Consider the following 17,243-nt stretch of genomic DNA (forward strand, 5'->3'; position numbering starts at 1 on the left):
ATCCACCTCATGATTTAATCATATCAAACTCTGTTTCCAAAACCTATCATGATGTGCTATCTACAATTTTGCACAATCTCTTATCTTATTCTTGGGTGCCTTCTCTGTATGAGGAGGTCCTTAAGCTCTACCTGAATGATAACTCCCTTATTAAAACTTCCTTGACCTCCCCATAACTATTTCATGTTCTTTATTTTCTATAGTCTATTAACATTTGTCTACTTAATGTGACCAGGCATAGCCTGCTTCTTTTGTTTGTATTTAATTTTTTTTAAAAGATTTTATTTATTTATTTGACACAGAGAGAGAGAGCACAAGTAGGCAGAGTGGCAGGCAGAGGGAGAGGGAGAAGCAGACTCCCCACTGAGCAAGGAGCCTGATGCGGGACTCCATCCCAGGACCCTGGGATCATGACCTGAGCCCAAGGCAGATGCTTAACCAACTGAGCCACCCAGGCGCCCTGTTTGTTTGTATTTTAAATGTGTATGTCTCTTCTACTAAACCATAAGCTTTCTAAGGGCTGGAGCTATGTATTACTGATTTGTAAATTTTCAGTGCTTTCACAGGTCCAGAGTACTCATACATGTCCTCAATGAGTATTTATGGAAAAAAATGTGTGGATAGAAGTGAAAGAATTTCTTTTAAACATCTTTAGGTGAAATTAAAGGGCCACTTGAAACCTCTACAGCAAAACAAGATGTACATGCTTCCCAAGGTACTTTAACAGCTGGAATGGAAGAAATGAGATCTGTAGACATCATTAATGTGCTGCTGAATTTTGAAATCAAAGAGGTGTGTAATTTTCATCTGTTTCTGTAAAGTGAATAAGTAAAAGATATTTGGAATTACCTCTACTAAAACTCGTAGGTTATTGATATGGATGAAAAAATCTTAATGTAGGCTATTTATCATTTGTATGTAGCAGTGCAGTTTATAGTAAATTTGAGAGTTTATGAAAGATGAGTTATATTTGGGGTATACGATATTTCATAGAGAACATGGTTCCATGTGTCCTGTAACATGCTTTTCAAATGATTTTAGGACACTTGGGATGTAGCTTGCTTTGGATTTCATTTAAGCAAATCAGGAAAGGGAAGTAGTGACAGAGAAATCCTTTGCAAATTTTAGAAACCCTTAATAGAATAAAACACAGTATGTCTACATGTTTTAAATATTATATTACCACTACACTATCTGCTTTCCATCTGCAGATCTTTGAGGAAAGATTAGATGGATTTTCCTCTTCTGTATTCACACATTAATATTCATTGCATGTGCTAAGTGCTGAGGATGCAGAGTTAAAAGGCAGAGACTCTGAACTCTAACAAGAAAACAATTAAAATTTTGTAAGTGCTCCCATTAAAAATGTGCCTGAGGAGCTTGTGGCTGTGATAGTAAGGAGGGGGATCTAAGCAGGCTGAGAGTGTCAGGGAAGATTTTCTGGAGGAAGTGACATTTGAGATGAGCTTTTAAGGAAGAGTAAGTAGAGTCTGAGAAAAGGGGATCAGGAAAGGGTCTGGGGCAGGGTTAAGGTGTGAGTATATGAGAAAATATAGTAGATAAAGGGACTTGAAAGAACTTCCTGCAAAATCCCTTTGTCATTAATAGTAGAGGTTGTGTTCTTCCTCTGAGTTAAAAATAACAAACTTTAAAACAAATGGGTTCTACTTTTCTTATCTGAAATATATGCTTTGCAACTAATTTCTTTCATCTTAAAACTTAACTGTTTTTCTGGTTAATATTAGTTATTGAAGATACATAAGCTTTAATAATTGAAACATTGATGTATCATTCTATTTGCAAATGGGCTTCATTAACATATGTGCATAGAAAACCCATAAGCTGTTTTTCCTGTCATTTGTAATAAATATTATTACAGTTCCATTCCCTGAGGACGTGGGAAGTAGGGGAGGCAATTTGCATTCCCCAGGCCAATACTTGACACTGAAGACATTTTTGGTTTTCACTATCTGGGGAGAGGGAGCTGCTGACAACCAGTGTGAGAGGCCAGCATTACCACTAAACATCCTACAGTGCACAAGTCTGCTTCCTCACTGCAAAAAATTATCCAGCCCAAAATGTCAATGGTGTCAAGTTTGAGAAATCTTGCCTTAGGATTAGTATAAAAGTTGCCCATTTATTGTATAGACTTCCAGATGAAAGGCTGTCCATCAGACTAGAACTTCTGGGAATTAGACAGAACTACTTTTTTTTTTTTATTTTGCCTTGATTCTAATCACTAGAACATAGTGGCAGTGTTTCAAAAATGTGAACAAGTAAATGTGCCTGCTCGGCAGGGAGCCTGCTTCTCCCTCTCCTGCTCCCCCTGCTTGTGCTCTCTCTCTCTCTCACTCTGTTAAATAAATAAATAAATAAAAATCTTTAAAAAATAATTCAAATAAATGTACCTTCCAAAGTAAATAACACTAGACAGTTTTCCAGGCACAAATAGTGGTGCACATGTTTACACTGTATGAATATTTTTATTATATCACTCTGGATGGTTATGAAATTGTTGACTTACCTTCATTGTATATAAGTGGAATTGTTTGTGGTAATACTGGGCCTTTTCTAGGTTGTGATTACTTTGATGAAAAAAGCAGAGAAGAAAGGAAGGCCTTTACATGAACTTAATGTCCTGCATCTTGGAATGAGAGCTAAAGTTAAACCCTATGACCTGACTGCTAAAGCTTATCTAAAAAAAATTAGTATGCGATGCTTTGAGTTCCCTGGTAAGTGTGAATTATAGTCTGTGTAAATTATTCATGTTATAGGCAGTGGTCCCTACCTTTTTGTCAATAGTAAGCAATTTATTAATGTCATCATTAGTTAATTTAATTTATTACCTTGATAAAAAGGAATTTGATATTTAAAAATTTATTATCTATGTAGTTGCCATAAAGTAAGAATATATCTAAATATATATATCTATATTTAGCATGAAGTAGAATATATTCAAATCCACTTTTTAACATGCATTAAGCCAACTTTTTTTTTTTTTTTAAGATTTTATTTATTTATTTGACAGAGAGAGACACAGCGAGAGAGGGAACACAAGCAGGGGGAGTGGGAGAGAGAGAGAAGCAGGCTTCCCGCGGAGCAGGGAGCCCGATGTGGGGCTGGATCCCAGGACCCTGGGATCATGACCTGAGCCAAAAGCAGACGCTTAACGACTGAGCCACCCAGGCGCCCCGCATTAAGCCAACTTTTAAAGTTGCTATGGATGTTTAAAGTTTATAGGAACTCTATGGGGTAACTTTAAGTAAAGCAAACATATTGAGAATAATCCCTAACTTATGTATTTTATAGCTTTGTTCTTCAATATATTCTTTCTGATTTATTCATGTGAATAATACCAGTAACAAATGTTACAAAAGTTATAATTGACTGGTGCTGGGTTGTTTTTTTTTTTCAATTTTTTAATGGAGTTTTTTTATTCCAAAGCCACTTTTATTGAGGTATGATTAATATACAGTAAAATTCTGTTTTAAAGTACATTTGAAATGTTTGAAAGACTTACTGGAGCTGCCCTGTGTTTTTTATTTTTAGACTCTGCAGGAGAGCCACTTCACATTATTAACTCTTCTAATGTAACTGAGGAGCCCCTGCTGAAAATGTCACTGACAAAGGTACCTGGTTTCCTTCTAGGATTCTTAATATTTGAATATATAAAGTTATGTAATTCTCCCATGTTTAGTATTTCAATTTTCCCCCCTAAGATTTTTCATTCTAAAGCTCATGGATTGTAGTGAATTATGCAAGCATCCAAAAATAACCTTGTGAATAACCCTTATGTTGTTGAATAAGTGAGTGTACAAAGTTCTGTGGTAATCCGAATTTGTTATAATCTAGATATGCTAGCATTTTTCCCTACCTTTGGCATTTAATCCTAAGTAGGATAAGGAATTTGAGTTTTTGCTTCTATAGGATGTAAGAAATGCTTCACTTTTTTTGGTACATGCCTCTTTGCTGTTAAGAAATATGCTTATAATGTTTTCATAGCATACTTTGAAAAGTAGAGAATATATATATGCATATATATGTATGCACATGTATATATACCTATGTATGTAAGTGTATATATATATTTTTTTTTTCAATGTGTGAATTCTTGGTGTTTTCAACCCAGTGGTTTAATCTTTCACTATTTCTAGGCAGACAGTGATGGACCAGAATTTAAAACCGTTCATGACAATACCAAGCAGAGACTGAAGGTAAATATTTTCTAATTCTCTATAAGGCAATGTTATATTAATTATTAAATCTAGCTTTATAGCCATCCTCTTTCTCCGCATCCTCACCAACAAATAATATACTATTTAAGGGAATTTTATACATGGTTATTTGGCCTACTGTTGATGGATGTATTAAACATTTGAATTATATATTGACTTTAGGATTAGAATAAAATTAATGATGAAGCTAAAAGCATGGCTCAGTACAGATATTGCTTACAATACATTTGAGCTTATATAGTCTGTCTTGGACCCATATGAAATGTGATTGACCTAAGGCCTGCTAGTACTTCCCGTATCTTTCCTTAAAACCCACCAACTAAGGTCAGAATTAGAGTTGGGCATGAGGGGGGCAGAGTGTTTGTTTATTGTCTGGTTGAGATTAACACCGTAAGAATGAGTTCTTTCTTTAAAAAAAAAAAAAAGGACCAAGTCTGTGATTCATCAGTCTTACACAATTCACAGCACTCACCATAGCACATACCCTCCCTGATGTCTATCACCCAGCCACCCCATCCCTCCCACCCCCCCACCACTTCAGCAACCCTCAGTTTGTTTCCTGAGATTAAGAATTCCTCATATCAGTGAGATCATATGATACATGTCTTTCTCTGATTGACTTATTTCACTTAGCATAATACCCTCTGGTTCCATCCACGTCGTTGCAAATGGCAAGATTTCGTTATTTTTGATGGCTGCATAACACATTATATATTAAAAAAAAAAAGATAGTAGGAAGGGAAAATGAAGGGGGGGAAATCGGAGGGGGAGACGAACCATGAGAGACTATGGACACTGAGAAACAAACTGAGGGTTCTAGAGGGGAGGGGGGTGGGGGATGGGTTAGCCTGGTGATGGGTATTAAAGAGGGCATGTACTGAATGGGGCACTGGGTGTTAAACGCAAAAAATGAATCATGGAACACTACATCAAAAACTAATGATGTAATGTATGGTGATTAACATAATAAAATAAAATTTTTAAAAAAAGGATCTTAATTGATCTTTTCTTAAAGGAATTATTCTTCAACGTATACTTATTTGTTTATATTTGAAGCTTAACATAAAAATGTCACCATATCTGAAATCTGTCTAATTGTTTATTATCTTAGGTTTCATTTTCATCCTTAGACTTAGTACTTCATTTGGAAGCTTTACTGTCCTTCATGGATTTTTTATCATCTGCTGTTCCATCCTCTGAACCTTCCTCTTCTGAGAAGGAATCTGAGCTGAAACTACTTGTGGGGGAGTCCAGAAGTATCGTTGTCAAAGCTGGTATTAACTTCTGAGTCATGGTCTAATACTTTCTGTCTGAACTTTTAATAATCGTATGATAACTTATATTTTCAAGCTAGGACAAATATTTAGCACCTTAATATTACAGCTGCTCTGACAGATTAAGTTAGTTTCAAACGAGAGCAAATTTTATTCCTGCAATAGGGACAGGATAATTTTGTGAGGGATTTAAAATAAATTTTTAATATTAATCATGTAATTTTATTTGATTTCACTGTCAATCTTTTATGGAAAATAAAGTTGTACGTACTTTGCATTGATATCTCTGCAGCCTTCACTTCAGTGCAAGTGAGAACAGAAGAAATTAAAATATGAATACAGTCATGCATAGTACAAAGGCCCATTTCTGTCAGTCACATAAACCCACCTGGTGCTCAACAATTTTAAATGCTCTGCGGGGCACAAAAGGAAGAAGATCATGGAAGAGAAACACTCACTTTGGTTTCTAACCAAAACTGAGTTTAAATCACACACACATATGGGATGTTCCTCAAGCATATGGCTTGTGCTATGAATTAGATATGATGTTATCCTGAGTGAACATGCGCCTATTTTTAAGCCAAATGTCATTTAAATTATTTTTCTTTCATATTACATGGTATGAATATCTAACATCTAGTAATTTAATTTTCAGACCATTGCCTGTTTGAGTGACATCTGTATTACTGACATCTTTAAAGCATAAAACTCTTAGTAATATTAGATCTGATATAAGGATCAGATTTTTTTTTAACCAGGGATCAGAGCCATACTTTTGCTATAAACTAAAGAGTTTTATTGTTGTCTTTAATGTCCTTGCTGTATTAATACCTGTGGAAATGCTTCTTTATGTAACATGCATATATACATACATGTACACACACAGTTGAATAAATGAAAGAGCAATGTTTAAGTTCACAGTAAACTACAAAAATTACTAATCCAAAGAAACAGTTTTCTAGTTATGCTATGTAGTTGATTTTAATGGTTTGATTATAGTTTTTATGGTTTGATTTACATCTTAAGGGAAAAAAAAAAAATCCCTGTTATCACCTTGGTGATTAAGGACTGATGTCCTGTGCTTTTACAGTATTATAGGAAAAGGTCTGTTTCCCTCAGGCAAGACAGATCTCTAGAAAAATATGTCCTAAATTTATCAGTTGAGACCTGGACCAAAGTAGCTGAAGGGAATCCATTTGATTGTGATTCTTATACACACACACACGCACACACACACTATAAATTTTTTTGTATTTTTTTAACTCAGCTCTTTATGTTAATGTCTCATAGACCTAAATCTTTTTTCCCGGAAGAAAAATTATAGGAAAGTTTCCATCTAGCAAATTGTATTTTCAAGGTTCTATTAAAGGTTGCCTTTATTCTTAAGTTGGAGAGGAATATGCTAGTTTCTGATTGGCATTTGAAAATTGAGTCAAAATCCATATTAATTATATGTTATCTTAATGGGAGCCTTTTTGATTCTTCTTATTTCATAATGTACTTTTTGTGAATTTTACATTATTTAGTCTGTTATATCATCTTTGCACTTTGCTAATCACAAGCTTTCTATTATTTTTCAGTATCCAGCAGTACTTCTGAAGATGATGTGTTTGATTTAAAGGTCATAGCTGAATTAAATGCATTTAATATCTTTGTCTGTGATCAGAAGTGTAACATTGCAGATATTAGAATACGTGGTAAGTAATGATATACCTTGGTGTAGGTATTTCTGTTTCTTTACATAGACCTCCAGGAAGAGTGAGTTTGTGTATGGTAGATTTCTTGAGTCATTGTTTTGTTTACTTATATTGAAGACTTGCACAAACTTTTCAAAGATGTACTTTGAAATGGTAGACGTGAATTTGTTATGATTCACAGCTGACATGAAATATTTCTTATGTATTTTTCAAATTTTAGAATAAATCTAAGGCTTAATTGCTTATGTTCCTTTTGTATTTTCAGAATAAAATACAAAAGAGAAACTGAGAAATTAATATCACAACACCTCACTAAATAAAGAAAATGTTAACCATGTTTATTTCCCTTGTCTTTTGTACATATATAACATCAGACTAGAAGTACCTAAAAGAAATTTTGTGTTACTCATCATCAGCTTGATAAAAGGATAGGTTCATATTATACCATGGGTTCTTGAACCAATCTGCCAAGATTTAAGTTTTGGCTCTAACATCTATTAGCTGACCTTGAGAAAATTAATTAACCTTTCTGTATCTTAGTTCCCTATGGAGATAGTTGTAATAATTATTCATGGGATTGTTGTGATAGTTATGACAATTATTTGTAGGATTATATATGCATTTACATATATTTAGAAAAGTGATTGGTACATAGTAAGCACTTGAGAAAAGATTAAAAGTAAGTACTGTTCAACAAATATTACTAAGTATTTCATCGGTGGTATGGTATTAGATTGAGCTTATTACTGGTTCTTAGCTATAGGCATTCTCTTTTCCTGAGGAGCTGTTTTAGAAATCATTACGGCTTTAGAGATTATGAGAATAACCAAAATTTTTTTGGATAGAAAGATTCTATTTTATATGTAGTTTTTTGTAGAATGAATATTTATTCATCAAATTATATTCATTTATGGTCCATTATCAGAGCCTTAGTTTTCATAATAAATGCTTGTGAGATGGCTGTTTAAGAAATAGTGTGTGTCTTCCTCTATGACCACTTATGATCTTGCCAATGCACAGGGTATTTGTTTGGAGACCTGTGATTGATTCTCTTTGAAATTCAGTTTCTTTTGTCTTTAAAATTTCCACTTTTATGTATGAAATACTTAAAGATATTGTAATCTTCATTAGGCATCTTATACATAGAAGTTGATACCTTTACTATGTGTAATAGTAATTATATTCATTCTCTATCTTGGTAGTATATTTTTTAACTTGATTAAATACCACTGAATCGGTTCACTTGGATTGGGTGAAAAGTTTGTAAATGTTATGTTTCCCGTAGGAATGGATGCCTCTGTTTCTGTGAAGCCAAAGCAGACTGACATGTTTGCCAGACTTAAGGATATAGTAATTACGAATGTTGATTTGCTGTCCATTCACAAAAAGGTAATTAAAAAATAGGTTTCAGGAAAAGGAGGCTGTTCAAGATGTCAGGGTAGGAAGATCCTGAACTCACCTCCCCTACAGCCATAACAATTCTACAGCTACAGATGAGATAATTTTCTCTGAAAAAGTCACGAAAACTAGATGAACAGCACCTTCACAACAAAAGATAAACGGGCCACATCGAGATGGGTGGGAGAGGCAGAGACGTACTCTTGCTGCCATAGCTTGCAGGCACCCATAGCATACACAGGAGATGCCCCAGGAGCACCTGGCTCTGGTGTCCAGGTGGGATTGTGCTTCTGGGCCCTATTGGTCATGTTCTGTTCTGTTCAAGGCCACTCCTTCAGTGGGAAAAGTAGGTCTTTCACCTAATACATAGAAACAAACACAGAGAATCAAGCAAAATGAGGAGGCAGAGGAATGTGTCCAAATGAAGACAAAGGCAAACCTCAAAAGAACCCTTAATGAATCGGTGATAGTTTTCCTGATAAAGAGTTCAAAGTAACGGTCATAGTGATGCTCACCAAACTCAGGAGAAGAGGGGATGAATAGAATGGGAACTTCAACAAAGAAATATAAAATATATGAAAGGACCAAATAGAAGTCATAGAGCCTAAGAATACAATAACTGAATTAAAAAATACCCCAGCGGGGCTCAGCAGCAGACTGGATGAAGCAGAACAGATCAGTGAGCTGGAAGACAAAACAATGGAATTTACCCACACAGAGCAGCAGAACAAAAAATGAGAATTAAAGAAAAAAGATGATAACTGAAGGGACCTATGAGGCAACATGAAGTAGAATAATATCCACCTTATAGGAATCCCCAAAGGAGAAGAGAGAAAGGGACAGAAAATCTATTTGAAGAAATAATGGTTGAAAACTTCCCTAAACTGGGAAAGGGAATATCCCAGAAGGTTCCAAATGAGATGAACACAAAGACTGCAACACCAAGACACATTTTAATTAAACTGTCAAAAATTAGAATTTTAAAAGCTGCAAGAGAAAAAGAACTTGTTAATGTACCAGGAAAACCGCATAAGGCAGTCAGCAGATTTTCAGCGAAACTTTGCCAAGCCAGAAAATGGCATGACATATTCAAAGAACTGAAAGTAAAAAACTTTCAACTAAGAATACTCCACCTGGTAAGGCTATCATTCAGAATAGAAGGAGAGAGAAAGAATTTTTCAGACAAACAAAAGCTAAAGAACTTGTAACGATTAACTGGGCTTACAAGAATGTTAAAGGGACTTTTTTCAGCTGAAAAGAAATGGCACTAATTAATAACAAAAAAGCATATGAAAATAAAAATCTTACTGGAAAAGGTAAATATATAGTAAAGGGTGGATTAACAACTTATTAAAGCTAGAATGAAAGTTAACAGACAAAAGTGGTAAAAATAGCCATAGTTATAATAATTAGTTTATGGATACAGAGGATAAAAAGGTATAAAATGTGACATGAAAAAAATATAAAATGGGCTGGAGACAGTAAAAATGTGGAGTTTTGGAATGTATTCAAATTTAAGTTTCTGTCAACCAAACAGGCTGTTATCCACATAGGATGTTTTATGTGAACTTCAAGGTAACCACCCAGCAAAACTTACAGTAAATGCACAAATAAGGAAGAAAAGAAAATAAGGAAGGAATGTAAATAAAACACTAAAGGGAGTCACCAAACCACAAGGGAAGTGAGACTCCATCAAAAAGCTGTTAGAGCTAATAAATGAATTCAGTAAAGTTGCAGGATACAAAATTAGCATACAAAAATCTGTTGCATTTCTATACAGTAATAATGAACTATCAGAGAATTTAGGAAAACAATCCCATTTACAGGTGCATCATAAAGAATAAAATATCTTGGAAAAAAAAAATATCTTGGAAAAAAATACCTAGGAATAAATTTAACCAAGTAGGTGAAAGACCTGTACACTGAAAACTGTAAAACATTGTTGAAAGAAATTGAAGAAGACACAGATAAATGGAAACATATTTCGTGCTCATGGATTGAAATAATTTATATTGTTAAATTGTCCATACTAAAAGCATTCTACAGACTGTGTGCAATTCATATCAAAATTCCAGCGGCATCTTTCACAGAAATAGAACAGTTCTAAAATTTGTATGAAAACACAAAAGACCCCAAACAACCAAAATGATCTTCAGAAAGAACAATGCCAGAGATCTCATGCTCCCTGATTCAAACTATTCTACAAGGCTATGGTAATCAAGAGTATGGTATTGGCATTAAAAGAGACATAGATCAGTGGAACAGACTAGAAAGCCCAAAAATAGACCCATGTACATATGGTCAATTAATTTTCAACAGAGGAGGCAGGAATATACAGTGGGGAAAGGACAGTCTTTTTAGTAAATGTGTTGGAAAGCTACATGCAAAAGAATGTAATTGTCAATTAAATGGGGCAACTACGTATAAAAGTATGAAACTGGACCACTGTCTTTACACCATATAACAAATTTAATTCAAAATGGATGAAAGACTTGAATATAAGACCCAAATCTAATACTCCTAGAAGAAAACGTACATGGCAAGGTCCCTGACATTGGTCTTAGCTAAGATGTTTTCTTAGATCTGACTTCAAAGGCAAGAGAAACAAAAGCAAAAATTTTAAAATGTGACTACATGACACTAAAAAGCTGTATAGCAGAGGAAGCCATCAACATATCAAAAAAGCAGCCTACTGAATGGGAGAAGATTTTGCAAATCATGTATCTGACAAACAGTTAATATCTAAAATATATAAAGAACTCATACAACTGAATAACCAAAAAACCAAACAATCTCGTTAAAAAATGAGCAAAGGACCTGAATAGGCATTTTTGCAAAGAAGACATACAGGTTGCCAACAGGCACGTGAAAAGATGCTCAGCATCACTAATCACCAGGGAAATGAAAATCAAAAGCACAATGAAATATCACCTTACATCTGTCAGAATGGCTTTTATCAAATAGATAAGAAATAGCAAGTGTTGGTGAGGATGTGGAGAAAAGGGAACTCTCATGCCCAATTGGTGGGAATGAAAATTGGTACAGCCACTGTGGAAAACAATATGGAGGTGCTTCAAAAAATTAATGATAGAACTTTCATATGATCCAGCAATTCCACTTCTGAGTATCTGTCTGAAGAAAACAAAAACACTAATTTGAAAAGATACATCACCTCTGTGTTTATTGCAGCATTATTTACAATAACCCAGGTTTGGAAACAACTCTAAGTGTCCATCAATAGATGAATGGATAAAGAAGATGTGGCGGGGCGCCTGGGTGGCTCAGTTGGTTAAGCGACTGCCTTCGGCTCAGGTCATGATCCTAGGGTCCTGGGATCGAGTCCCGCATCGGGCTCCCGGCTCAGCGGGAAGCCTGCTTCTCCCTCTCCCACTCCCTCTGCTTGTGTTCCTGCTCTCGCTGTCTCTGTCTCTGTCAAATAAATAAATAAAATCTTTAAAAAAAAAAAAAAGATGTGGCGTATATATACAATAGAATATTACTCAGCCATAAAAAAGAATGAAGTCTTGCCATTTGTGACAATATGGATAGAACTTGAGGTTATTATGTTAAATGATATAAGTCAGACAGAGAAGGCCAAATAGGGTATGATTTCACTTACAAGCAGAAACTAAAAACCAAAACAAAACAAAACAAAAACCTCAGACTCCTAGCAAATAGAGTAGTGGTTGTCAGAAGGGAAGGTACTGGGGAGATGAAATAAGTGAAGGGGATCAAAAGGTACAAACTTCCAGTTATAAAATAAATGTCATAGGGACATAAAGTATAGCATGGGGCATACAGTCAGTAATATTGTATGAACTTTGTATGGTGACAGGTGGTAACTAGACTTAACTCTGGTGAGTAATTTGCAATGTATACCAATGTCAAGTCACTATGTTGTACACGTGAAACAAATACAATATTTTATGTCAGTTATACTTCACTTAAAAAAAAAAAGAAAAAGGAAAACCGGTTACACTCCAAAATAAGATGCCATTATCCCCATGAAAATTTGGGTTAAATATTAGAAGATACTTCACACAAAAAGATTATGAATGGTCATAAAGAATATTAAAGATGTTCAGCAACACTAGTTATCAGGTAAATGCAAATTAAAGCCACAAGGAGATAGATACCCATTTCAGGGGCTACATTAAAAAAAATTGACAATACAAAATAAACCCTTAATGAGGAAAAAAAAATGACAATACCACCTATTGGCAAGGATTATAGCAACTGGAACTTCTGTTGCTGGTGGGACTGTATAATTATATAATCACTTTGGAAAACAGTTTCAGAGTTTCTTATAGAACCCAATATATATTTACCATATAACTCAGCAATTCCAGTCCTGTGCATTTCCCCAAGAGAAATGAAGACACATATCCACGGAAATCTTTGAACATGAACACTCATAACAAGTTTGTAATCATAACCCCAAACTGGAAACAATCCAAATGCCCATCCAAAGAGGAATGGGTAAACAAACTGTGGCATATCCAAACAGTAGAATACTACTCAGCTATAAAAAGGGAAAAAAAAAAAAGTGATACATGTAATGGGGGTGAATCTTAACATGCTTAATAAGAGAAGGCAGACACACAAGAGAACATATCCTATGATTCCACTTACATGAAGCTCTAGAAAAGACTAGTAAGTGAAAGCAGATCAGCGGTTGTTTGGATCTGGGTTTGGGGGAGGGTCAGGGATTAGCTGAAGGGGAGGGGCTCAAAGGAACTTTTTGGGGTGATGGGATGTTCTGTATCTTGTTTTGGTGGTATTTACATGGGTAGTATAAATTTGTCAAAATTTCTCAAAGTATATACTTAGGAAATGAATGCATTTTATTATATGCAAATTATACCTTAAAAAGTTAATTTAAGAATAATTATTTCACAAAAAATTAGAATGTACAGATTAATAGAAACCAAAAAAACAAACATGAAAAAATGCTTTTTAATGAAAAATAATTTCTGTATTGAAATTTACTTTTGGGACGCCTGGGTGGCTCAGATGGTTAAGTGTCTGCCTTCAGCTCAGGTCATGATCCCAGGGTCCTGGGTTCCAGTCCCATATCAGACTCCTTGCTCAGCAGGGAACCTGCTTCTCCCTCTCCCTCTGCCCCTCCCTCCTGCTTGTGCACGCTCTCTCTCTCTCTTTCTGACAAAAAAATAAAGTCTTAAAAAAAAAATTTAGTTTTGATTTTTGTGTTTAAGATGGCTTTATTCATTTGTTCATTATATATTCATTAATGGTCATGTGTCAGGCAGTTTGTTAGGGATTGGCCATGAATATAGTTAATCTGTGCTTTGACCTGGTGTATAGACTATGTGATTTATAAGTTATGTCTGACCAATTAAGTGATTGATATTTTCATTGATTAAAACAACTTTTGTAGAAATAGGAAAAAGTTTTATTAAGTATAATCTTTTAACAATTTATTGAAGGTTGAATTTAAATGGTGCTTCTTCATATATCAAGGATTTTTTAATAAGGAAACTTATTTATAATATAGCTCTTTTGATATAGCTCTTTTCCTGTAATAACCAGTTAATTTAATACTTTTAGGCTGTCTCTATTTTGGGAGATGAAGTCTTTAGGTTCCAAATGACTCTTTATCCAGATGCTACAGAAGGAAAGGCCTATGCTGATATGTCTAAAGTAGATGGGAAACTTAGTCTCAAAGTGGGTTGTATCCAAATTGTTTATGTTCATAAATTCTTCATGTCTCTTTTGGTAAGTTTATTTATAAATGTATTTGTTTCTCATGGAGACCTAAATATTTTTGCCTATACATTTGAACCTAGATAGTCAAAATATTTACTAATAGGGCTGTGTAATAAATACCCAGATGCTGAACAGAATATTATAGTGAAGGAAATCCTTTACATGATGGATAACCAAATGAATTTTTGTTATCATTGTTACCATTCTTTCACATTTCCATAGCTATATAATTTAAAAGTACTTTTTTGATGTTTTAATTTGGGTATTTTCAGTGTTGTTTTATGAAATACCCTTAAAGGTATTTAGCTAAAAGATTGTTTTTATGAAGGACTAATATTAGAATTTACAACTTTTGATTGTAATTGTGATCAACAAGGCCATAAAATTATTTTCTTTTAATTATTTCCATGTAAATGTCATGGGCTGAAGAGTTTTAAACTGTTTATGCCTCTTAGCAGGGCTGTTATTCAAGGCTTATAAGTCATGGATTTCTACCTAAACCATGAGAGGTGACAGTTGTTAATATCTCAGAGTATGTCTTTCTAGACTTAACACCCTCCATATATACAATCATAAATAGTATCTCTTTTAACTCTTTTATTTAGTTTTTAATGTAAATGCTTTTTAAAGTTAGTCCTGTTTTTTTTTAGGAAATCTAAATATCAGTCTCTTCCAACAGAACTTCCTCAACAATTTCCAAACTGCCAAAGAAGCTTTGAGCTCAGCCACAGTCCAGGCTGCAGAAAGAGCTGCTTCCAGCATGAAAGACTTGGCTCAAAAGAGTTTCCGCCTTTTGATGGATATTAACTTGAAAGCACCAGTTATTATCATTCCTCAGTCTTCAGTATCACCAAATGCTGTTGTAGCAGATCTGGGTTTAATCAGAGTTGAAAACAAATTTAGCTTAGTTCCTGTGGGGCATTATTCTCTTCCTCCAGTCATTGACAAGATGAACATTCAACTAACTCAGTTGAAGTTGTCCAGGTATAAATATATAATTCAGTTGTGTATTACTGCTAGAAATAGAATTCTCATAAAATCTTTGCTAGGGATAAAATACTCTCGTGATTTGTGGTTCTCATTCCTTATTTTTTATAATTATAAACCATGACCATTGGTTTTTGGTCAGTGGTAATACTAGTGCACTTCATAGAATCTCTGTTTTGTCTTACTACATTTATAATGTGATTTTCTACATTTTATAAAAATTTCCTATTAAATTAAAATTTACTCAATAGCACTTAATTTAGATTTATTTTTTTTCACTTTGCATAATAGCTATTTTCTGTAGTTGTGAGAAAACTTCTTAAAATGTAATAAAAGTTAAGATTTTTTTTCTCATTTCCAAACCTTGTCACATTTGGGAATTCTCAGTGTGTTATCTAAAGGATTATTGAATCCAAATGGGAAAGTGTTGGGTCTGTTGAATGACAAGAACACTCATTTCGTTGTACAAACGGTTGTTGGCAGTCATGCTCGAAATGACTGTTACCATATGTTTATTTAACGTGTAGGTTTGGTGAGTTTTTCCCTTTGAGTTTGGAGAAGTACCAATAACACAAAACTAAGGATTAAGTAGACTTTCTTTGTCCTCCAAGTTTTGGAGGATGTCAACATTTGTTTGTATGACACTGCGCTAGTTGCTAATATTTGAACGGTCTTTGTGAAAGTAGTAAATAGTGTAATAGTCATACTTTCTGTCTTTGAAATCAGCATGAGATAGGTTTTGTTTTAGAAAGCTCTTGATTTACTCTGATTTGGATTGATCTGTGAAAAGAAGCATGTTCTATTTTTTTATTTTTTTTAAGAATTATGTTTTAAAGAATTACGATAGTAGCCTTCAGTATCTAGGAAAACTGTGGAAACTGTTACACAGTATGACAGTCTTCATTTTAAGATGTAAATTTCAAAAATATAAAATAAATTCTTATTTATCTTTCAGAACTGTTTTGCAGGCTGGCTTGCCACAACATGACATTGAAATTTTAAAACCAGTCAACATGCTTTTGTCCATACAGCGAAATTTAGCAGCAGCATGGTATGTGCAAATTCCAGGGATGGAGATAAAAGGAAAACTAAAACCTATGTTGGTAAGTGTATGTATACAGTGTATGAAAATTTCTAGGTAAGCTTTTATCATTGATCACAGTGCCATTCTAGCGTACATCAGAAGTGATGAAGCAGGGGTGCCTGGGTGGTGCAGTTGGTTGGGCATCCAACTGTTGGTTTTGGCTCAGGTCGTGATCTCAGGGTTGTGAAATCAAGCCCTGCATTGGGCGCCGCACTTGGCGCAGTTGTGGAGTCTGCTTGAGTTTCTCTCTGCCCCTCTTGCTTGTGCTCTGTCTGTCTCTCTCTCTCTCAAATAAATCTTTAAAAAAAGTGAAAAAGCATTAAAAAGGAATACTTTGTTAACTGAAAAGAGGTCATCCTAATTCTCACATTTTTCTTTATTTCACTTTAGTCACATACCTGGTAAACCCAGCAAGAAGTCTGAGATGAAACCCATTGGAGTCTACTGAAAATATTAATAATTTTGGAAAGTTCTATTAAAGTTTTAGGCAGTTGAATGCTGAGACAGTATAAAGTAATATTTAGATACCACATTCAAAGCACCTTAGGAGTATTTTTTTAAAAAGATTTTTAATTTATTTAAGAGAGAGAGCACGCAAGTAGGGAGAGGGAGAGGGACAAGCAGACTCCACGCTGAGCATGGAGTCTGACTCGGGGCTCAATTCTGTGACCCTGAGATCATGACCTAAGCCGAAATTGAGTCAGTCACTTAACTGACTGAGCCACCCAGGCACCCTGCCACCCCCTCCACCCCCCGGGTTAGGAGTATTTTTAATGTATAGAAGCACTCTTTTAATTAGAAAAGTGGACATTTTAAATAGGTGAATATGTATATTTGGTAA

At 34.6% G+C, this 17,243-nt stretch overlaps 1 protein-coding gene across 1 annotated transcript in view; it reads left to right on the forward strand.

Annotated features, from left to right (window-relative positions):
- VPS13C (vacuolar protein sorting 13 homolog C) overlaps window positions 1–17,243 on the forward strand; it is a 179,419-nt gene that overhangs the window by 91,586 nt on the left and 70,590 nt on the right. Inside the window, exons 36-45 of the mRNA XM_045899939.3 lie at window positions 656–792; window positions 2,576–2,732; window positions 3,550–3,629; window positions 4,155–4,214; window positions 5,347–5,509; window positions 7,090–7,206; window positions 8,492–8,595; window positions 14,173–14,340; window positions 15,011–15,315; window positions 16,274–16,421. Of these exons, the coding sequence (XP_045755895.1) occupies window positions 656–792; window positions 2,576–2,732; window positions 3,550–3,629; window positions 4,155–4,214; window positions 5,347–5,509; window positions 7,090–7,206; window positions 8,492–8,595; window positions 14,173–14,340; window positions 15,011–15,315; window positions 16,274–16,421 (1,439 nt within the window). The remainder of the gene's footprint in view (window positions 1–655; window positions 793–2,575; window positions 2,733–3,549; window positions 3,630–4,154; window positions 4,215–5,346; window positions 5,510–7,089; window positions 7,207–8,491; window positions 8,596–14,172; window positions 14,341–15,010; window positions 15,316–16,273; window positions 16,422–17,243) is intronic.

This window comes from Mirounga angustirostris, unplaced genomic scaffold (assembly GCF_029215605.1).
Source record: "Mirounga angustirostris isolate CCGP_5_RB_7025 unplaced genomic scaffold, mMirAng1.0.hap1 SCAF_9, whole genome shotgun sequence".
Lineage (NCBI taxonomy): Eukaryota > Metazoa > Chordata > Mammalia > Carnivora > Phocidae > Mirounga > Mirounga angustirostris.